The sequence below is a fragment of the Pseudorasbora parva genome, chromosome 13 (genome assembly GCF_024679245.1).
Source record: "Pseudorasbora parva isolate DD20220531a chromosome 13, ASM2467924v1, whole genome shotgun sequence".
Classification (NCBI taxonomy): domain Eukaryota; kingdom Metazoa; phylum Chordata; class Actinopteri; order Cypriniformes; family Gobionidae; genus Pseudorasbora; species Pseudorasbora parva.
Genome location: NC_090184.1, coordinates 30,630,667 through 30,655,468, shown reverse-complemented (window position 1 = coordinate 30,655,468; position 24,802 = coordinate 30,630,667). Strand labels below are relative to the sequence as shown.

At 36.7% G+C, this 24,802-nt stretch overlaps 1 protein-coding gene across 2 annotated transcripts in view; it reads right to left on the bottom strand.

The window, feature by feature from the left end:
- Positions 1–24,802, bottom strand: part of LOC137038903 (nephrocystin-4-like) — a 219,489-nt gene that overhangs the window by 145,406 nt on the left and 49,281 nt on the right. The window contains exons 4-6 of one of the 2 annotated variants that reach the window (XM_067413911.1): positions 24,045–24,109; positions 8,731–8,889; positions 2,651–2,787 (exon numbers count right to left, since the gene is read on the bottom strand). In XM_067413911.1, the coding sequence (XP_067270012.1) occupies positions 2,651–2,787; positions 8,731–8,889; positions 24,045–24,109 (361 nt within the window). The remainder of the gene's footprint in view (positions 1–2,650; positions 2,788–8,730; positions 8,890–24,044; positions 24,110–24,802) is intronic. The other variant, XM_067413912.1, reaches the window with a different exon arrangement.

The window sequence follows — 24,802 nt, the reverse complement described above, 5'->3', positions numbered from 1 at the left end:
CCAAAGTGACTCATATCATGTCTTAAGTGTGACACAGCATCAAGTGATAAGCAACATGTCTGTCAGCAATAAATCTATTTAAGAAGTAAATAACATCTCTTTTAGCAAGACTTTCAGTGAATAATGATGTAAATTGCCCTATAATTCCGTATATTATGTGTTCCACAGAAGAAGAAAAGTTTCTAAAAACATGCTACATTTTCAACATGATCAACATGATGTTGATTTCATGCTCAATAAACATTTCTTATTATTATCATAATAACTTAATATAATTATAATAAAACATTTGATACATTTAATATATCCTTGCTGAATAAAAGTATAGATTTCCAATCTTTTAAATGGTACTGTATAGCTTCAAAAAGCAACAGCCTACACCCTTTACAACTAGGCTGCATCAAACCAACAAACAAACATCTTCATAATCTGAAGTTTTTGAGCTTTGCACTTACTTTGATCATTTAGATCTTTATTATGGAAAAACAGGAGCAGATGGTGTTTGTGACTGTCGAGAGTTTTGGTAGATTTATAATGTATATGTTAGGCTGATCAGAGAGACACAATGCAACTCTAATCTCACAAATCTGGAACACACGAGTCTGTAGAACGGTCTACATTCAACTTCAACTACATTCTAATACAAAACCCATCACATAGTGCCAAAGTAAATATACAATGATTTCCATTGCAGAATACTTTATTCAGACTGTGTTCAGACCACCTGTGCATTTGCTGAAGCACTGAAGGCTATCCTCTAAAAAAGTCCATTATATTTTGCACAAAGCATCAAGTCATAAACAACATGTCTGTCAGCAATAAATCTATTTCAGAAGTAAATAACATCTCTTTTAGCAAGACGATCAGAACTGTGCCAACACAATGTGCCAAAGAACTCAACAATGATTTCCATTGCAGACTACTTTATTCAGACTGTGTTCAGACCACCTGTGCATTTGCTAAAGCCCTGAAGGCAATAACCTAAAAAAAAGTCCATTATATTTAAGTTATATTGTGTTTGGTTCGATAAAATGAATCCTGGTGTGATTACGCTGTTGGTGCGGTTCATTTGGATAAGTGTAAACCCTTGTACGGGCATAAGAAGCAGGCCGAGCAAAAAACTCAACAAACTGGTGTGGTATGAATGAAATATGAATGCAACATGGACCAAAGACACAAGTCACAAGATGTCACAAGGCACGCAATCCAAACTGCTGAAATCACATGTCACTGACGATCCGAATCATTGATCGATTCACTGATTCATGGCCGTTTGAATCTTTATTTGAGGAACACGGAAGAGAAGACAATGCTGAATAAAGTCGTAGTTTTTGTTATTTTTGGACCAAAATGTATTTTCGGTGCTTCAAGAGATTCTAATTAACCAACTGATGTCACATATGGACTACTGTGATGATGTTTTTATTCCCTTTCTGGACATGGACAGTATAGTGTAAGTAAAGACTGCATATGCTCTGGGACTAAAATATAAAATATCTTAAACTGTGTTCTGAAGATGAACGGAGGTCTTACGGGTGTGGAACGACATTAGGGTGAGTCATTAATGATATCAATTTCCTTTTTGGGTGAACTAACCCTTTAATCTGTTGACGTAACGCAAACAGAGCAACGATTTTAACAATGTCTTTCCTACCTTTCTGGGCCTTGAAAGTGTTCATTAAAGGGGTGATGAATTGAGAAATCAACTTTCCATTGAGCTTTTGATATATAAAAGGTCATGGTAATATAAGAATATCCTCTAAGTTTCAGAGCTGAAAATGTCCTTGTTAGTCAAAGAAAAGCTTTTATAGACACCAGGCCCAGAAAACGATCATGTTCGCATCTTGACGTCATCCACTGATGAAACACCGCCTCTACAGAATAATAAGCACGTGTAATTCAGTAGCTCCGCCCACCGACTCATCGGATCACGCTAGCCAGCAGCAATAAACATGCCGAAGAATATAGCAAGATATTGCGCTATTCCTGGTTGTGGAAGAACACAGTCGCTGCATACGCTTCCTTCAGATCCTAATATTAGGAATGAGTGGTTGAACTTTATTTTTAATGAAGTTCCAGCTCATGTGGGGGAGACATGGTGTTCACTTAATTTCACCGCGGGATCATTTGTAAACAAATCTCACAATGCTATTCATCTATATTGGATCCGACAGGAGGAATGGAGCAACACACTTATGTGAGTAAAACGTGTTTTTTATATGTAGTAGTATTGCATTGTTATAGATCGTTTTCCTTATGTGTATGTGTCTAACAGAACATACCTTTAGCACACTGGACTCAGACATGTATGGACCAGGGCTCGCAAAGCCCAACATCCCAGCTAGGGCTGTGTGTATACCAAAACGGAAGCCCGTCGGCAGGCCGATGAATCTCGTAATATTACTTGCTTGTAACGAAGGGGTTATGGGTTTAAACGGCATGAACGTGAGTAATTAATGACAGAATTTAAATTGTTAGGTGGACTAAACCTTTAAAGACAAAAACAGTCGTTTAAAGATTGTATACACATGATATGACCGCTTTAAGGAGGAGTCATATTACAATTTCTGTATAAAAAAAAATGGGGGGAAAAACTTGATGAATTTACATCATTAAATGGCCTGAATGTTTGATTAGAGTCATAGCTTACTGTATTCTGGCAGTCTTTGTTAAGCAGCTGGAGCAGGTCAGATTCGAAGACCTCCGCGGAGGGGAAGAGTGCCACACGTAGGCCCTCCAACACACACGAGAAGCTCTTCAACAGACGAGGCTTCCGCAGTGCATCTGCTGCAACAGAGATGGAGTGAATATAACATTAACACTGTACTCATTTCCTGCATGCAAAGCCAATTCCATCCAGCCATTTTATTATTTTCCTTTATATATAATGGCTATTCATTTTTTACAACATTGCAGCAACAAAGGAATTAATTAGACAGTAAAAATTAATTTATCAGCACACTCCAGAATGCCAAGATCCTCTTATTCATGGCAATCAATTCAAATATGAAAAAAACAACAACACAAAGACAGAACAAGTGCACAGGATAACAAACTATTGAGCGATGCACAAGAGAGCTCAATGTGTTCCAGAAGCTGGGAAAAATCCATGCAGTTGAGGCCAACGTAATGGAGCTCCATGTGGCCCAAATTTTTCTTCAGATTTAAAAAAAGAATTAGGACCAATGATAATTTGTCATTTGGAGTATGTGTCTGGCTGTAGCATCAGAGACACATTTCCTCCAGCTGAGATCTTTGGCTGGCCCCGTTTCCGCTCTCAGCGGGGGTCTTGCTGAGAAGCGTTTCAAACATTGTCTATTGAGAATGTCTTCTGCATATCTAAGCCATTGCACCCACTTTTGTTTCTTTCTGGTAAACACAAAAAATTTGCTCACTTAACCATAGGGGTCTAAGCCACTCAATAATCGATTCAAAATTCATTTGCGTGATAGGAAAACGGTCGAATCGCACCACATGCTTCTGATTGTCAGGATTTGCCTGGTCCGCCTCTGCACATCCACAAACGCTCAACTTAGGCAATGATAACCAGCTCTCTTTGAAAAACTCACCCTTAAATGTTTTATTTAGACATCTCAGAGAAATATGCCAAAAAATAAAAATGCAATAAAATAAACCCTTCACGTAGAGACAGGTTAAGTGAATCACCCTCCATAAATCGTTTAAAGATAAACATCTGTTATACAGCATTAACCCCTAAGCTAACTGTGGTTTCAATAATTGATGCACAATCTCCAGTGAAAGCTGTATATAAATCAGTTTCTTCTTAGAAATATTGGACTTCAATGTTTACATAATATATACATGATGACTCATTTCAAAGCTCAGTGATTTTTTGTAAAGTGAAATCCAACCTGGAATTTAGAAAGAATTGATACTAATATTTTGTGAGATACACAAATATTTTAAATGTTTTTGATAAAGCCAGTAATATTGTGAAAATGTAATTAATTCCTAAACATTTCGTATTACTATTAGTGGTTGATAACGACTTTGTTAAAGTCGACATTTGTGTAATTAATGTGAGTCAACGATGACTAGTCGTTATTAAATGAACAAATAAACCTGAACCTCGAGCTGAGACTCTATGGCTATACTGTGTGTGTGTGTGTGTGTGTGTGTGTGTGTGTGTGTGTGTGTGTGTGTGTGTGTGTGTGTGTGTGTGTGTGTGTGTGTGTGTGTATGTTACAATGCACATTAGTTTAGAATGCCGATTAACTTAAGTGCTTACAGATGCTTAATACGTGCATTCACCCAATCCATTTTGAGCATCCAGATGGTATAATCAAATATATCTTCTGGAACGTTCTCGGAGCGTTTTTGTTTTTTTAAGTGTTGGAAACAAAGCATAAAAGTGGACTTCATAGATTTCTTATCATGTTGCACCCTCTATAGGCCATGATCAGCGGCTTGTCGACATCAAGCTTAAAGCAGCATGGCAGATCAATAATATCGACTTGTCGGTGCAACTCTTCATTATATTTACATTACATTTACATTTATGCATTTAGCAGACACTTTTATCCAAAGTGACTTACAACTCAGAAGTACATTTATCATTACCATAAATGTTGAAAACATTATGGTTTCCATAAAATTGAGCAGAACAATCATTTTTTCAACATTTGATTAATAAAACATTCAAGACATCAACATTTATTTGAAAAAAAATATTTTGTAACATTATAAATGTCATGCTGTCACTTTTGATCAATTAAATGTGTCTTGTTTTAAATAAATAATGGTATGTGAATGGTAAGTGCAAGAGATGTGTATTACAATCATTTGGTTGTTGTCTTTTTATATATAAATGAATTGAATTCAAAAACAGTGTCTCAAACTACCACTTTAATACAAGTAAATCAAATTCATAATCTGTCTTCAGAAGCTACACAATTGATTTGTGTGAGAAACAGAACGAAAAATACATAGATTGTTTAACATTTGCAAACGAGTCATTGAGTCAGTGAGTTAAAGCTAAGAATGGAACCAGTCTGATTCATGAACAAATCATTCAGACAGGTTTTGTTTGAACCTGTGTGAATGTTGTTTTATTTTTTTATTACTTTGCTACTTTTTTGTGATCTCTCGCTAAGCAGAGCTCAGACAGATATCATGATTTTTAGTGAACAACCACATACATTTGGCTCTGTTGTTCACAAAAAAAGTTATCATATGGTGTGTGTGTGTGTGTGTGTGTGTGTGTGTGTGTGTGTGTGTGTGTGTGTGTGTGTGTGTGTGTGTGTGTGTGTGTGTGTGTGTGTGTGTGTGTGTGTGTGTGTGTGTGTGTGTGTGTGTGTAATAATGCATAGGTTGCTGTGGCAGCAGACAGCAGGCCCGCTGGTTGGAATGAGTCACAACCAGGAGAGTTTCACTTTCACGGATCACTCAGCCATACACAAACACAGTCTATCACTGTTTAGCTTTAACACACTCACACAGTCTGCCACTATCAAAGCCAGGCCTGGAGAGTTCCGACGCACTCAGACATTTACTGTACACACAGTCTGTTACCTCAAACACACTGCACAATCACTCTACACTCAACCACACACACACACCAAACCAGGCTTATCTGCACAGTAGCACTGAGGCCTGACAGCCAAACAAGTGCAGCATCGTCAGGACATTACAACATACAAACACTCCACCACTGCAGCCGAAGAGAGATGTGCTACAGAAGGTCTGATAGGTGACGGCTCCAGAGAAGAGAATCAGGGGAACTCAACGTGCCTCTTAAACATCTTATGTTTGCTACTGTTCTTCTAGTCATGGGTGTTGTGTAAATGTAAAGTTTAGGATACCACATTTCTCTACGGTAGGAGTTCCTTCTATCAGTTTAACCCCTAAGACCTAAATTAATTTACTTCAAATACCCCCTGAGATTTCAAGTAATGATAACCTTTAATAAATACAATGTATTTCACAACTTAATAATTCCATTGTTAGCTTGAAATTATACATCTTTAATAAGGTAGATATGAATGTGTACATTCAACAGCAACATTTTAATTTTGAGGATAAATTAGATCATCGGCTCAATTAAATAGTGCTGAGGTGTGACAAATTAATTGAAAAGTAAAAAATACCCCATGTAGACATTAATGTAATATGAGGTGATAAAATGTCTTGAAGAATAATTAAAGGGGTGGTTCCGTGTTTTTTTTTCTAGGTTTGGTTGTGTTTATGGAGCGCAGCCATATTTGTCTTATATTTGACCTTTATTCCACACCTCTGTCTCCACTGTCCTTTGAACAGCTTGTTTGCTTCCTGCTTCTATAAAGCCCATACCTCCGAAAAACGCAATGGTCTTAGATTGGTTAGATGGCCTAATGTAGTTTCATGTATTTTTATTGGCTGAAGTGCCAAGCACAGGTTTCCGGAAACGACACGCCCCTCCCTTATCATTACGGGCAGAAGTCACATCTGCGGTGACTAGCAAGGGTTTATGATGTCACCAACCAAGGAAGAAGCTCGTTGTAGTCCAAACCTGCTGTTTTGTAGGCAATTTTAGGCAAATGAACTTTAAAAGACAATATTTCCATTTGCATTGAACTTTCAGCGCTGTAACTTTGTAGATACTGTGTATGCTCAAGCAGCAACATTACACACTAACTAAAGTTAAAAAAGTGAAATCGCATGCAACCACTCCTTTAAACCAAGCGGCAACCTCCCGCAATCTCTCTTGAAGCCAATACGGAAGTAGCTTAAACTGCAATTCATCGACTGGCCAATAAATACAGGCTCCAGAGGGGAGCAGAATCTCTTTGATCCCCATGTTATAATTCCCAACTTTACAGCAGAAAAAACATGTTTACAGCCTGGTACAAATTGTGGTTTTGGTCCATATGGCTAATTTTGACCTTCATGACAACTGTGAGGGGGGTGAATTTTTTTATAACTCATTCGTTTACTTTATATAAAGCCTTAAAGTTCTGCATAATTAAGGGAGTGGACACTTTGATTGACCGGTGGATACCCATTTATCTGCCGTCTATAGTCATTGCGTCACCTAAGCTCTGCCCACATCCCGCCTTTTTGCCCATTTTCTGTTATCCGGGAGTGACACGCAATGACTCGCTCGCAAGATGGCAACGCCCAGCTCGTCCCTACTTTAAGCTTCAGAACGGCACTACGTCCATATTTTTTTAAAGTCTATGCTTTAAATAAACAAATGAATAAAAAGTGTTGTTTCAAATAGCTTAGCATAGTAGTTGAAGAACCTACAGAATTTCACACTGACTGTTTGACATTTTTGGCTGTAAAATTATTAATTATTAAAGGAACAGTTCAAACTAAATTGAAAATTCATTATTAACTCCCTCAACTTGTTCAAAACATTTCTTTCTTCTGCTGAACACAAAAGATGTCAGTAACTAGGCAGTGGATGGTCCCCATTGACTTATTTTTTTTCTACTATGAAGTTAAAGGCTACCGCTAACTGTCTGGTTACCAAACATTCTTTAAAATCTCTTCTTTTGTGTTGAGCAGAAAAAAAGAAACTCATATAAGTTTGGAACAAGTTGAGGGAGAGTAAATGATGACAAAAGTTTCATTTTAGGGTGAACTATTCCTTTAAAATATGAATTATTACTGTGGCTGTCAATAGGCAATTACTCATTATTACATATTGATAAAATAGCTAAATAATAAATTAAATAATTTCACACTGACTCTGCTCTTACAACCCAATTACATATTAAGCATTTTATTATGGTTGTAAATATGTATATTTATAAATATGTAAATAATAAATTAAATACTAAATAATTTTTAATCTAGCTTAAAAAAAAATGGGTGAGTGTTATAATAAATGATGTGCTAAGACTACTGGAAAATTGAAGGTGATTTTTCACTTAGATACAATTTATGCAATAAAATCAAGAGGCAGCTAGATAAATTTGACTTTTATAACACCCACTCAAGAAAAGTTTATAGGAATCATAATCAGATGGAATGTATTGCTTTTGGATCTTGGAATGAAGTGCTTTGAATCATGTCTTATTAACCGTATTAACAGTCAGGGGGAAACATCTCTCTTTCTCTACTTTCAGTCTGTGTGGAGGCCCAGGAGGATGCAGAATATAGCACTCAAACATTTCAGATGCAGTTCAAAGAGAAACCTGCTCCAGAGGAATCCCATTCCTACATCTGCTCATCGGATTATAATGAGGCGGAGAGAGAGATAGAAATATCAGTGTGGAATAATTCTCTAATTTCCTGCATCCTTTTTCGGGTCTAAACTGCGGTCGTGGGTCACGCTCCCTGTGAGATATTTGTATTTTGCTCAACCTTCAATCTCCTCTCCGTGGTGAAACCCACCACGGTTCATAAAGTCTGTCTTTACCCACCCCTGAAAGCAGCTCAGAACAAAAATCCAAAAGGAGACGCATCATGAGCACAGTGCTGTGAGTCGGAAAACTTGTGAAAAGGCTTCTGCTTCATGGTCTCATTTATGACCTGGTTTGGCATGAAGCGATTCTGGAGCTAATCAAAGGAGTGTCCTGAGAAACGGGGAGCACTCTTTCATGAGGCTTCTAGAGTTCCTACTGCTGTCTCCATGGCAACACACATTCTCTCATTACAGATGAGCAGTCATCAAATGCCATTTGATTGTTTTATAACTGTAGTGAACATCTCACACAATAAAGCCTTTTCTCTCTATTCTCATTCTAATGATAAACTGAGAAGGGGCATTATGGGTCATCCTACCTGTGTCTGTGTCCGTGGAGAACACCGTGCCAGGGATGTGGTCATGTCCAGACACTAGAATGTTTGGTGGGAGCAGGTGCATGATGGGAGTGAGAGCTGGGTGTGGCTGTACAGAGTAGAGCAGCTGAGAGCCCTCCATCACTGATAATACGGCATTCACTACAGAGAGAGAAACAAACATTCGTGATTACTGTTGAACTTCAAAAGGAAGATGCCACAATTCTAGATTTTTATATTGTCTAAGAGTGCAAAACTCACTGCCAATCTCAAAAGGAGTTGCTAAGTGGTTCTTAATGTGTTCTGAGTGTTGCTAAATGGTTGCTATAGTATTCTGCATGGTTGCTAGGTGTTACTTACTGTAATATACATACAGTGAGGCATTATAGAATAAGGAAATAAATCCTTGCTACCACTAACTTATTCATTCCAATGAGGAAAATTAGCCATAAAAAATATATAAAACTGTTGAAAAAAGTGCATTTTATTCAAATATATATATTTCATTAAAAATATATCTATAATCTATTGTTTAAAGTTTTTTTTTTTTAAATCAAAGATATAGTAAAAAGGAAAAAAAACTAAACATATTTCCTGTGATCAAAAAGCATTTTCAGCATCATTCCTTCAGTCCTCAGTTTCACATGATCCTTCAGAAATCATTCTAACATGCAGATTTGGTGCTCATATTATCAATCTTTGAAATTTGTGCTGCGTTTTGTGGAAACTTTAACAGATTTTATTATAGATTTGTATTATAGTTTTTATTTTCACATTTAAAGGGTTACTTCAGCGATTAGCATATGGCTTTGTATCAGTAGAAACCCTGAAGTATATTCAAATGATTGTGCTTTCCCCCCTAATATGCATTTTATTTCTGGAAAAATTCCTCATATGATGCAAATTGAGGATATTTGCATCATAGGAGGAATGTTTGGCCAAAGGCTAAAGACTACAGCCAGCAGAGGGAGCCATTTCCGCATGTTTTGAATCCACACATGGGGGATGGAGATCACACTCAGAGCTCAGCTCAGCTGTAGGCACTCGTTTAAACAGAGCTATGGTGAGCAATGTAAGTCTTTTAACTTCTCAAATTAATTTCTATGAAAGTTAAGCTTGCAAAGGCATGAACTGAAACGCGCCAGACTGAACTCGCATTGTGAATGTATGCCGCGAGTGTAGTCGCGATTACCTCAGCTCTCATCACGAGAGCTCATCAGCTCATTTATCTGACTCCTGCAGTATCAGTGCTGTGATACTCGCGTGGTGACTCACTCATTATTTTGAACAGACACGTTCAGTATTTAATTGTAGTGTCTGTTCTCTAAGTCAGTCACTGTAATCCAGTAGTGGTGGCTTTGGGAATGGCCTCACAGGGCAGCGAAGCATTCTGGGAATTGTAGTCTTTCAGTTACGAACTGCAGCTTTAGAGCATTGAATGAGATCCCACAATAATTTAATAAATCTTTACAGTACTAACAAACAGGGCTGGACTGGGTCTAAAATTCGGCTCTGGCATACCCAGCACATCCGGCCCATGAGTTCCCCGTGAATGTTTTTGCTGGGGTTGAGGCCTTAAATTGGAGTATATAAATAAAACTAGGACAAGGACAAATAATGATAAATATTATCGAATTTGCTGCAAATGCAGATAAACTTAATATTGCTTTTTTTTTGTCACACAGAAATGCCCTTGGCAGTAAAGCACTGGTGATTTTGAGCTAGGATGCAGTAAAGTAAATTTACTTCTTTTAAATGCTGTCGTCATTTACTTACTCTCGTGTCCTTCCAAACCTTTATGACTTCTGTGAAACACAAAATAAGATGTTTTGAAGAATCTTGGCAACCAAGCCATTTTGGTTAGGCTACCATTTGAATATTGTATGAACAAAAAAATAACTCAAATTATTTTATTTTATGCTACACAGAAATAAATTCATTTAGGTTTGGAATGACATTAGGGTGAGCAAATTATCCCATTTTTGGGTTGAACAATCATATTTTTCAATAATTAACACATCATTTAAGTAAGTCACTGATATCTATCTTTCATGAGGCTATTAAATTTCATTAAATCTATTAAAAAAAAGTAAAAGAAAACTTTTAAAAGAGGGGGAAAAAGCTTTGTCCTTAATTCATGGTATCCAGACTTTAAAAATGTTTATGACTATATGTTTAACTGTAGGCCAGTTTCATTTAAAGGGATCCCATGGTGTTGAGACTTGTATGGCTTAATATAACATAAATGATGTCTCTTACTGAATTATGTGGTAGAAAACCCATGAAAGATCTACGTTATTTAAAAAATCGATTTTATATTTGGACCATGGGCGGCGCCATTTTGTTTGCGTTCTAGGTTGATGACGTAGAGTGGTTGAACTCCTCAATCAGCTGGCGTTACCCGTAGCTATTTTTACCACAACGCAACTCGAAAATTGTTTCAGAGTTAAACAAAACAAATGAATTGCTTTGTAATTGTACTTAAAACACACTCAAACATACATGTGCACACAAACTCACCTACACAAGTCACAAACAGATCGGCGGGCGCGCACACACACACCTGACTGCTCTGTCTCAATCGCATGCATCATCACCAAAACATCCTGCCTCTCTTCCTCACGTTACTTTATCCCATCGTCCTACCTGATATTTCCCTCTGCTGGTCACATTAGGCATTATAGTTAATCTACTATCAACAGTCTATCTAGGGAACAGGATGTGTTGAACAGGATATCAACACAGGGAATAGATTGAGGGTTATGTATGCGCGCGCAGTGCGTGCGTGTGTGTTCGCGCCGATCTGTTGGGGTGTGTGTGTGTTCGCGCCGATCTGTTGGGGTGTGTGTGTGTGTGTGTTCGCGCCGATCTGTTGGGGTGTGTGTGAGTCTGTGTGAGAGAGAGAGTTTGTGTGCACATGTATGTTTGAGTGCGTGAAGTCAGACAGCTGTTTGTAAATCGGCTGTACACTCGTTATTGCGGTGGAACGTGAGATTGAATGACTGCACTCGAACATCTCCACTGGTGTCGGACAACACTACAAATGTCCGTCCCTTCAAATAATGCCCTATTTAAGGGTATAGGGTCGATTTCAGATTCAGCCCCTGTCGTGGAGACTGAGCAGCCCAACATCTCGATTGAGACAGAGCCTGTCGTGTGCGCGCCCGCCGATCTGTTTGTGACTTGTGTAGGTGAGTTTGTGTGCACATGTATGTTTGAGTGTGTTTTAAGTATAATTACAAAGGAATTCATTGGTTTTGTTTAACTCTGAAACAATTTTCGAGTTGCGTTGTGGTAAAAATAACTACGGGTAATGCCAGCTGATTGAGGAGTTCAACCACTCTACGTCATCAACCTAGAACGCAAACAAAATGGCGCCGCCCATGGTCCGAATATAAAATCGATTTTTAAAATAACGTAGATCTTTCATGGGTTTTCTACTACATAATTCAGTAAGAGACATCATTTATGTTATATTAAGCCATACAAGTCTCAACACCAGGGGATCCCTTTAAATGTAAGATCATGGTAGTCAAAGGGGAAAAAACATAGACTGTAAAACCTTGCTCCTCATTATATGGCTATATGGTTTCTAAAACTATATAAAACATATATAATAAACTATTTTATTTGTAAGTTTAAAAAATGTAAACACCTGCAGAAAATACGAAAACAGCCTCTATAAAAGTGATTTATATTCTGCAATATTAATTTAAGTAATATAGCACATTTTTAATATGTTTTTTCCAAAACACCATATATCTTCGCTGTTAGCTGCAATGTAAATTGGGGTTCTGCTAAAGTGAAACGTTTTTGTGTTGCCGTTTTCCACTTTACCTCGTCATGAATACATGCTCGCGGCTATTTTCAGCTGATTCAACACAGAACATGTAATGTTTCCATGTCATACGATTGTATAAAACTAAATTCGGAGTCAAAGTGCCGTATAGAGCAGTATTTAAACGCAGCGTACGTTCGTCAGCGGCAGCGTTGTGCGGATATTCACCTTTGCAGTTCCATGCGCTCAAATACTAATTAATAAATAAATAAATAAATGGAAAAAAGTGCCTAATATGGAAGGGATGTCTCTCTCTCGCTTCGGCTTGTCAATTCAGAAGACAAACCAATGGGCTGCTGTCGCTGCATGTTGTCAGTGGTACAAAAAGAAAGAAAAAAAAACACTACCGGCCCAAAGTGCGTCGGCCCACCGGGCAAATTCCCGGTATGCCAGATTACCAGTCCAGCCCTGCTAACAAATACAACAACAAAAAATATATATATATAATGTATCGCATTTTTAAATTATGATGGTATAAATATGGTAATTATCTCTAAGGTAAACAACCAACTTAATATATGATATTTTCCATCTGAATCTGACCATGTCATGTCAACAAATGGAAAAGTCAGCGGCTGTTTATATTACCATGTTAAATATGGTGCCTTTTTCCTCCAAATACCATAATCTTTAGTTATTGAAAAAACTGTTGCTTTATTTAATTTGAACAAAACTGAAAATCATTAACAAGACCTTTATCTCAAAATATATTCAATAACTTTTGTGATTCTTATCCACAACATTTTAAATAGCATTAAATATAAGATCATCCAATTAGTGCAGAATCAACTTTTTAGAAGAATAATTACAACAACATACATTTTAATTAGCACTAAAGCCAAAAAAAATTACTTATAATTTGATTGTAAAAGGTTTGTTACTCATTCTCTATATTAAGATGATCCTCAACCCAGTTATAGTGCGTCTTTTTTTGTTTTGGGCCACTGCCCCTCAAAATGTCTGTGCACGGCCCTGATGCCTTCAGCTCCTCCTTCAGAGTTAGTTTATGGGATTTTATTGCTAAAAAGTATAAATGGTAACTGCAGGTCTCTCCTATACAAGCCACACAATTTGAAGTACTGTATATGTCTGTAGCTCAAACGGGGCAAATTACACGCATGCTTAAAAGTTTAGAGCGTTTAACCGCAAATATGAGCAATAATAGATGCTTGTCTTAGCAGCAAGCACTACTAATAACAATAAACAGATCAAACGCGAATAATGTCAAACCCCACAGCACAGAAAAACCTAGATTTATGTGAAGCCAAGGTTTACACCTCATTGTTAAACCACTGAGTCCTATATAAGAAAAACATCCCTGTCAAATCTGTGCTGTTGACTGCACCCAATGAAACTCACCATCATAAAAGATGACTAAAAATGAACAGATATTTTTCTTGAACCGGGACAACATGCAAGGGCACAGGCGGATAGTTTCATTTCATGCTAGAGTCAACAACTATATTGTATGCTAGCAATCTCCACTTTAATTTAATTTCACATTTTTGCCCACTCTACATGAGAATACTTTCACTGTCAGACGCTTTCACAGCAACGGAAAAACATCTCCCATTGGAGTTGCTAAATCTTATTTACTTTTAAAACAGGCACTTTATGTCTTGTGCTCTTAGGTAAAGCAACACCGATGTGCGAAGGTAACACTCGGATATTGAAATCTCACAAAGGCAGCATATGTAAGAACTTATATAAGGCTTTTCGATGTGAGGCGTGTAAACAAGGTCAAAGAAAAGTTTCCCACCGTGCAACTGGACATGGTTCAATACGTGTTTTTTTTGCTATTGTGTGCTATTTCATGTGCTATTCTTTGTTGTGCGCATCTGTGTGAAAGAAAGAGAAAGCTGGTGTGAAACCCCTGAAAGACAGGCCGCTCAAGCCAGTGTGCGTCATTACATTTCAGCAGAGCTTTCCATTTTTCATTAGGCCATTTATCCCAGACACGGATACACGCGCGCACACATTCCGCTCCATTACTTCGAAGCCGTATTACACAGAACTGTGCATCACTGCCGCTCAATCGGAAAAAGCACCTTTAGTTCTGAATGGAACAAACGCGTGTGCACACATCTGCCTTACTTGAAGAAATGGATGTCGGTGACACCTGCATACACCTGGTGCGAGGTGACAGCACACACATTTTCATTCACATAACAAACGAGCAGGTCAAGATGGAATCTGCTAAATTATTTTGGATTTTCTGCTGATTTTGGGGAGGAGGGAAATCTGTGCAATGGTAATATACCAAACATTACCAGACAAACTCCAAAAAGAAAGAATTCCTTCTAAAAGACCAAAAAAAAGACCAATGCCATTGCCAGATAGCAAGCACAGCCACTTTATCAGAAAAACTCCTTCTAATTGGTCAGAATCGCACTTTGTTTATTCTGTGGCGCTGTGCAACTCACTGAGCTGCATTAGGTCATTCTGTTCACTCTTAATAACTGCTCTGAATGGAGCTTGCCTAATGGTTAAGCATCAGGGCTCTTAAAGGAAAGGTCACAGGTTCAATCACAAGTAGGGTGACAGAAATTGCTTAGATTGCTTATCTAATGGACCAATCAGTACAATATGAGTACAACAAATTGGATTAAAAAACATCCACTTAGTAGTAAATAAACATGCTAAACATGCTAAGGATAACATGTTACCAGGCCCAGAAATAATCAGTATACATTTTCTATCCTCTACACTGATTTTGGTGGACAATTTGCAGAATGGAATGATGTGTAAAGGAAGTATCAATGCGGAGGAAATCTGTGCACAGATTTTGTTTGGGCCTGCATATCTCTTGTCTGTGCGGCAAAGTTCAGCATGTGCTGCTTTATTGTGCAGCAATATGTTTTTTTTGTTGTTTTTTTTAAACCTGCGGATCTTTTTTATGTGTGTTTTTTCCTGTTTCAGTGTATCTGTATAAATGAGATGCCTGCTAGGTGTAATATTACTGATTATTAATGTTTAAAAAAGTTCAAAAGTTTGGGGTCAGTGAAAAAAGTCTCTTATGCTCACCAAGGTTTGATAAAAATACAGTAAAATTGTGAAATATTATTAGAATCTATTTTAAAATGTAATTTGATGAATACAAAGTTCAAAACAACAGCATTTGAAATAGAAATCTTGTGGGTCACTATAAAAGTCTTCATTTCTTTAAAAAAATATTTCTGAACAGTAATGTGTGAATTTATTTTAATTTTAAAGCTGTAGTCTGTAAGTTTTGCCGCTTTGTCACCATCTCTGTTTAAAACCTGCAATTACAGTTATTTGCGGAATTATCATGTTTACGTGAATTATATTTGTATTATTGTTAAACTATAAATTACCAACAACCGCATTGCGTGACTATGTGCATTAGTGCTATTAAAACATTACAGATTTCATTGACGGATTTCATATGAAATCTATCTATCATCTTGTGACGAATTTCCAAATTGAACCCTTGTACCCTTGTAAATCTGTCATAGATTTCAATTTCCATATAGTCTAATCTTTTGCATTTGATTACGGGTGAATCTCTAGTGATTGTCATTTGGAATTCTCTGGATTACAATCCACCATCAAATAAATGATCCGCCACCTGCAGCATCCTCACATGTGATACAGCTAGCCGGACTCTTTCTTTATGTACACAGACGTTACACAAAGCCATATTCGAATTTCCTGCAAAAATCCACCAGTACCACTCAAATTATAACACATTATTACAGGCTTACCGTTGTGAATCTTGCTAAGGTAAGGAGATCGTTTTGAAATGCACTGGCTGGCAATGTACTTGCTGAAAAATTGATTTTGACTCTCAACAGACTGCAGCTTTAATTTAATAACATAAAACGCTGAGAAAAGACTGATTTTGGGGGAGTAAAATGTGATCATGACACACTGCAGTGTAGATTTAAGCTTGTATCTCCAAACAGGCTCAACATGAGTGAAGCATACAAACAAACCACTAGGCCATAGTTACAAAAAAGCACTATAATTGTTAACATTCAAATATAATTTAGCAATCAGTGTAACAGAAACTTCAGCTCTCTGTCTACCAGCTTTATTGCTGATTCCCAGTGAATACTTCATAATTAATCCTATAATTTAAAGGGTTACTTCAATGGTTAGCATATGGCTTTGTATCAGTAGAAACCTGGGAGTAAATTTGAATGATCATGTTTTGGGAGTGGCCTCGTAGGGCAATGAAAAAGCTGCATTCTGGGAATTGTAGTCTTTCATCCCCATAAGACAAAAATACATTTTCTGTCTTTTCTCAGTCTAGAAGGCACCAAATTCAAAAATAATTTCACATTTCAACTACATTAATGACCCAGTTTAAATACAAAGCTTAATGCTGAATCACTGAAGTAACCCTTGAACAATTAATTTTACATGGCCTTTCTTTGAACTTTCGAGGTTAATTATCCATTTCTTTCACGGGTAAAGGAACAGCAGATGTAACAACAACAACATGGCTTTGCATCTATTTGTCTATATTCTGAAGGAGTGACTAAGCTACTGTGCTTGTCCAAATCAGCCATCTACAAACATTGAAGTGTGTCAAAATAGGCATTCTAATCTTCTGAGATGAAAAACTGCTCATTCATTCTCACAGCTCTCCCTCGCTCTCTTTTACACACACACAAACACACAAAGACATGCGCCCAGACAAACACATCAAATAAAGCACAGATTTCAATGTGCCAGAATTATTAGGCTTTGCCAGTGCTGTTTACACATCTTTCTATGCCAGTAGTTCTCAACTCGTGGGTCGTGATCCAAAAATGTTCTGCAGCAAAAGTAGGGCTGGACAATAATTCAATATCAATATATATCGCGATATAATTTTTTTCAATAACGGTGATATGATTTTTAAACACATTTCCGATATTTCGATAAATATATTACAGCATTCCTCACTGACTGACGTTCAGGGCGCAGCCGTCAGAAAGAGCAGAACATGATTGGCTACTTGCGCGATGACGTACACCACAGAAACGCAGTCAGTGCTCAGCAGTAGTAGGCTGATAGATCCAACGCGGCAAGTTTTAGCTACAAAAACAGTTTCCCTGACCGCAACACAAATGTGACTGAACGAACTTCCACAAGTAAGGAGAAAGAAATAGTTGATAAGAGAAGAAAGACTAACGTTAATTCAGTGGGGTGGAAGTGGTTCGGCGTGTCCCCCGCACTTTTACTGGGTCTCCCCGGTCCTAGTCGACCCGCTCCGAGCGGGATTCCAAACGGCGTTACCTGGAGCGAGGGCGGGCAAGTTAACAGGGACGCTAAAGACCGCTTTCTCTAACCTCGTTTGATTGCGCGCTTCTTGAGGTCACGGGCAAGTGTATACATAGAAACCAACGTGAATACATCAAGATTTAATTTCAGAGACCAAAAATAATCTATGCATGACCTGTCATTTTATTCGTATCTAAATATGAGGAGGACGCTCTCTCACAGAAAGTCCAAAAGCGGATTTGCAGAACTAACGTTACTGTCGCGCTGGAGCTGCAGCTGAAGGACGTTACATATACATACAAATCGTTATGAGCTGAAAGGTGACGATCGACAGTCAGACGATTGCGACAATATATGAAAGCAATGAAGGAGCATCATGAGCAACAAAACTGTTTTCAACACTGATAATAATCATAAATGTTTGTTGAGCATCAAATCCTAATATGAGAATGATGAGTGACACTGAAGACTGGAGTAATGATAATAAATTCAGCTTTGATCACAGAAATAAAGGACACTTTACTATATATTCACGTAGTGAACAGATGATGTAGATCAGAATAATATTTCACTGTATTACGTTGTTTACTGCATTTTTAATTAAATAAATGCAGCATTAAATATATGCTATAATTTTGCATTAAATGAAAAATAGAGCGCTATGAATTGTTCTTCACTGAAATTTAAAACTTAAAAGAAAATGCTCAATAAACTGCGTCTGCGGCATAGGAGCACTGTAGCCTACGCTGTGAAGCAGATCCACCATCTGAAGAAGATCCATCCGCTAGAATATTCTGAGTCAGGCTGAATCCTGGCTGAATCACTTTTGTTTAATCTATATTAAGAATAATATAATCAGCCTATGTTATAGTTTAAACTTAAAGATATTAATATTAATAAAGTGAGAGTTTTATGTTTATTTGATATTGATTTCACATTTCTTTTTCATATAAAGGCTAAATACAAATAAAAGGTGAACATTAATTTATTTGTACTGGTTTTATTTCTAAAATATTATATTTTATAGGAGGACTATTCATAGACTTGGCCAATACATTTTTCAGAAGTTTGTAGGTACAGACATCCTATGTGGCAGTTCTTAGTATTTTTTTCTAAAGCTTTTATATAGTTCATATCGATATCGGAATTATATCGTATCGACCAAAATTAAGAAAAATATCGTGATATGAATTTTGGCCATATCGTCCAGCCCTAAGCAAAAGCAGGGGAAAATCAATGCTAGATGGAGAAAAACAAAATGTAACCAACCATGCAAATAATTGAACGTTAAGTATAGCAAAATAAACCTGCTTATTTACCAGTTCTTTTTTTTTTTTTTTTGCAACGGTATAAAATTTGTCAAATTAGGGAAACATGGGTAGGTTATAAGTAGTGCCCTCATCCTAGAAAAACATTAAAAGTATATACATGTTAAAAGAAAATCATTTAATTGAATCTAATTTAAACATCTGTTTAAGGTTGTTTTCCAAGTCAGTGTGGTTTATTTGGCTTGTTCACTATTCTTTGTAATGCTGCTTTGGATAAATCTGTATTGTGAAGTGTAAAGCTTAAATCAATTCAACCTGAACTAAACTAAACTGAATTATATTTATTTGAACATAATCAAATGAACCTGAATAAATTTTAATTAATGGAAATTAATAAAACTGAAACAAAGCAAACTTAAATTAAATCAAAACAACCTTATTTGAATCAAATTAGAATTGAACTAATTAATTAATTAAAAATGAATTGTGTTCAATTAACTTTCACTTTATTTTATTTGATTGAGTTTAGTTCAAGTTAATTTAACTCAATTATTTTAATTAAATTTAAACTTCAACTTGATAAATTTAGCTCAAGTTTAATTTGAGTCAAGTTTTAATTCCATCAAATCAAAATGAATCAAATGGAACTGGATTCAATTTAAACTTAATAGATAAAACCGATTTTAATCATGTTGTGTTCGGGTCATTTTTGACCCAGAGAAAATTTTCTTTTTCCTGAAAACGCTAGTTAATGTTATTGCATGACTAAAACTGATTTTATTCACCCAGGATAGAACAATTTCCCCAAATGTCTTTTTTTTTTTTTTTTTTTTTTTTTTTTGAGAATTATACTTATGGTGTTTTCAGTCAAAAATGACTGGCCTAACAAAAATTGCTTATTCTATATTAATACTCGTACTCTATATTATCACCAAATATTGGATTACATTTTTTGTCAACTTGTTTTCTTTCAATTAGGACAAGTTTTGTATTTCTTTCTTAATTTCTTAAGACTATCTGAGCTTGCCTACATGTTTTATACAAAGCATTATTTGTGGGTTATTTTGGCAATACTGAATACAATTTAATTTAATAACAATACAATACAATAGTGTTTTTAATATTTAACCATGAAGTTTGTTTTGAAATATTTTTATTGTGTACAAAATGGAACCACGGCCCGGTCAAAAAAAGCTCAATAAGGCCTACAATCAATCAGTTCTTTACAAAAAATAAAAATAAAAAAATACTGTCCTAACTGAAAGAAAACAAGCTGACAAAAAGATTGAACCCAATATTTGGATTTACAAGCAATTTTTAAAAGGTCATTTTTGACCAGGAATACAAAAGGTGTCACAAGGTTTTCAACACAACACAGGGGTTAAATTGAATCATACCAAACTAAATTGATTTAAACAGAACTAAACTGGGCCTGGTATTGTGTCGGGTTGTCACGTGATGAATAACTTAGAATCTGGATCCTGAAGAAAAACCAGTGTATAAGCACAGCTCTCATCCTCCCAATTTCCCAATGTTTCTCCACCATCCAGAAGGTGGTTTCAGAAGCATTAATAAGCAGACAATGGTTGAATGTATGTGCGCTGATGTATAAGTCAGGTGAGAGAATGTTTGCACCTTTGTTTGTTTGTGTGTGTCTGACAGCAAGTTTGTGTGTGATTCAAGAGGCCCTAGGAGGCTCAGACTCTGAGAGAGACAGCAGGACATCTCCTCCCTCCAGCATGGAGAGGCATAATTGAGACAGAATGGCAGGTAGCACAGAGACACAGCTAGAAGAAGAGGCTGGATTCAGAGAGAATTTTAGATCAGCGCTGTTCCCTCTCCACTCCAACAGCTGGACACCCTGCAGATACACTACATCCATAAATCACTCTCATATGGCGCTCTCAGTCTCCAGATCAACACATCTACAAAGCAAGCAGTACGATGGGACAACAACAAAACTACTTTGCTCTCGTTATAAATCCCTTTGTTTAGTTTTGTCATACGTGATTATATGAACATCATTGTTTAAGCCAAATATCTGGAAGGAAGTGTTTGATTGTATTGAATGCTCACTTGTAAGATAATACATTTGATAATACATTTAAAATATACTTTGCAGAAAACACGATATAAATACAATTAAAAGCCAAATAAGTCAGTACACTTTCATGGCCCTGTTTTAACGCTCTGAGCGCATGGTTTAAACCGCATGGCGCAGATGCACCTCGGGCATGTCCGAATCCACTTTTGCTAGTTTAACCACGGGAAAAAGGCGCATGGTTCAAAAGGGTTGTACCTTGTAACATGGGTGTGTTTTGACTGTAACGTGCAATAAATCAATCAGAGTCTCATCTCCCATTCCCTTTAAAAGCCAGTTACATTTGCACCATGGTGGATTCGCTAGTATTTACATGGCTGAATTTATGAGTTCAGCTTATTTGTTTATCAATTCAGCTGCCTCAAAATAGCAATGCGCCAACAAGGTGCCTGAACACACCTCACTTTAAGACCAGAAAGCCCATGGGTCAACAGATGGGCATGAGTGCATTTGCTATTTAAACATTGTGCCTGGCTTCGCATTGTGACGGTTGTATTATAGGGCCCCATGTTTCTTAAAACACTTAAAGGGTGTTGTTCACCCAAAAATGAAAATTCTCTCATTAATGACTTACCCTCATGTCGTTCAACACCCGTAAGACCTCCGCTCATCATGAATCAATACGCTGATTCATAACCGTTCTAAACATTGTTTTGAATTCGGCCCATCACTATACAAGTCGTTATTAATTTTTTTTGAGCACAAAAACTATTCTCGTCGATTCATAAAATGATTGTAGAGCCACTGTAGTGAGATGGGCTTTGTAACGACGTCTTTAGTGCCTTTATGGGTCTTGAGAGAGGAAATGTGTCAATGGAGGCCTTTTTGAGCCATCGGATTTCAAGACTAATATCTTCATTTGTGTTCCGAAGATGAACGGAGGACTTACGGGTGTCGAACGACATTAAGGTAAGTAATTAATGAGATCATTTTCATTTTTGGGTGAACTAAACCTTTAAGTTTAATTTTTAAAAGTATACGTAGCTATTTTAAACACTTAAAGTGTTTTGACAAACATACCAAAGCACTAAATGTAAATGCTTCTGTCAGCTGAGAAAAATACTCTTTCAGCCTTTTATTGGCAATTAATTAATCCCCAAAACACATTTTGTGAATACCTAAATAGAGGAAAGGAGATGCATACAGTAAACACTTAAACCAAAACCAAATGACGCATCTTCCAGAATAAGAAAACTCTACCAAACAACAGCAAAAAAGGGCCAGCATTAAAAGAACATTCAGCAATTAAGACTACTTTTAGAAATATGTCTCAAGAATCTCTTCAATTATTTATAGGCAAATCCTAACTATTTTCTTTAATTTAAGATTCTCCTTCAACAGAAGCAGCCTGTTCACCTTAGTGTCAGGATAGATAGGAAAATAAGATCTGAAATGGTCACAATGGAGATTGGTTTCTTAGAACAGCACTGCAAGAAATAGTCCTAATTTAATTTTCTTTCAAGTGGATACAAATATAAATGAGGAAAAGTCAAGGCAAACTGACAGATTAAATATTGAAAGAATTTTAAAAAATGAGGCAAATGCACACACATGCAAATATTTTCTCATCACTAGTGACAGAAAGTATAAAGAGCTATTTATCAACTATTTATTACTAAGCTCTTGCTGTTGTCTCTAGCTCAGTTTGACTCCTTTGATACCATGAGTTGAATATGTTATCTAGTGTCAAATTTCACTACATGTACTTTCCCAGAAATTGGGCCAGATCAGTCAAGCCTTCAAATTAGGCCTGCTGTGCTGCTGGGTAAATCACATCAGTGAAACATCTATCTACTGTACAGAACTAAAAAAAAACTCATGGAGAACTGCTTAGAAGAAAACAGAGAATGTCATCTCATCTTTTAAAAACCGCATTCATACTGATTGATCACTTCAGCTTTAAAAGTCAACATGAAAAAATTCACAACACTTTTCACTTCAGCAATGTGACACATTTAGGTGTGACAGGTTTTTAGATGAGAAAAAATAGGGAAGGACTTAACTGGATCATGACAATAGGGCATTGCTTAGAGCCGCAGAAAACAGAGTCTCATCGCACTTTAATTCCCCCTGAAATGCCTCTGGTATCCATTTTTTGAGTCTTTTTGACCAGAACATGGAAATTTGTGGGCCCTATTTTAACAGTCTGAAGGGCATGGGCATGGGCAATGGTCTGAAAGGCACGTAGGGCAGTCCGAATCTACTTTTGATAGTTTAACAATGAAGAAAAAAACAGCTGAAACAGGCGCATGGTCCAAAAGAGTTGTACCTATTCTCTTCATGAGTCATGGGTGTGTTTTGGACATTACTTGCAATAAACAATCAGAACCTTATCTCCAATTCCCTTTAAAGGCCAGTTGCGCTTGCACCATGACGGATTTGCTAATTACATGGCAGATTTTCTGTGCGGAGAGATTGAACACTTTTCCAGAGAGGATCCTTTTATTTTTAATATTTAAAAATGTTTGTGTACTGCTGCACATCCCTGTGTGTGTAATAAGCAGATTGTACCCTCGTTGTGCAAACGACTATAGCTGCATATTACTAACCTGTTCTTTAAATAACACAAAAAATAAGGTGCCGTTGACTTTAGACCAGGTTTTCGTTGGGCAATGGCGTAGTCGTCTCAAAATAGCAACGTGCTTTCAATGTGCCTAAACGCACCTCGTTTTCAGACCAGCACAACCATGGGCGAACAGATGGGCATGAGCGCATTTGCTATTTAAACAACATGCCGCTGGACGAGAAAATGATATCTGTGTCAGGCTGAAACTAGCAAAAAACACCTTCTGTCTTGTGTTTCATTGATGTGATTTACCCAGCAGCACAGCAGGTATTTGAACTATTGACTGAATGTGAAGCTCAGGGTTGCACTCACATTGCAGGGGGTCTTTCAGCGTTGGGTGCAGAAGGGCTCTGGGGGTCCCATTGAACAGACTCAATCTGAAAGAGATATGGTGGTTAAAAAAATATATACACTACTGGTCAGGATGAATTTATTTTTATTTTTTTAAAGAAAGTAATCCTTTTATTTGGCAAGGTTGCATTAAATTATTCAAAAAATAATAAAAAGTGAATATCAACAAATGAGTTTCCAAAAAATATTGAACTAATCTGAACTAATTTCAGAATAATTGTGACAATGACATTTTTACATGAACATTTTTATATACATTAACATTTATTTTAATTTGTAATAATATTATTATTATGATTGTTATTTTACAATTTTTTTATCAAATAAATACATGGTGCACATATTCTTTTAAATATATGTGTACAAAAAATATGTTAATAATCCCCATGTTTTGAATGCTAGTGTATATATTATGAATTATAACAAAACACATATTACACAAAAAAATAGGTTAAATAGTGTATAAAATAAATAGTTTTTTTTCCCCCTAAAGTAGCAGTGTCCAAAAGCAGCATCAACAGATAAAGTTTCATAGGTGGCCTTTTTTGTGTCCTACCATGTGAAAGAAGGGAGATGTGTTTGGTGGCATGAATTTAAATAAGAACAAATACCCTTCAGAGGTCCACCACACAGTGTTGTACAGATATTGAAACATTTCCAGCATGACACTGAGAACATGGAATTACAGGCTAATTGAAAGAGGTACATATTCAGTTCTT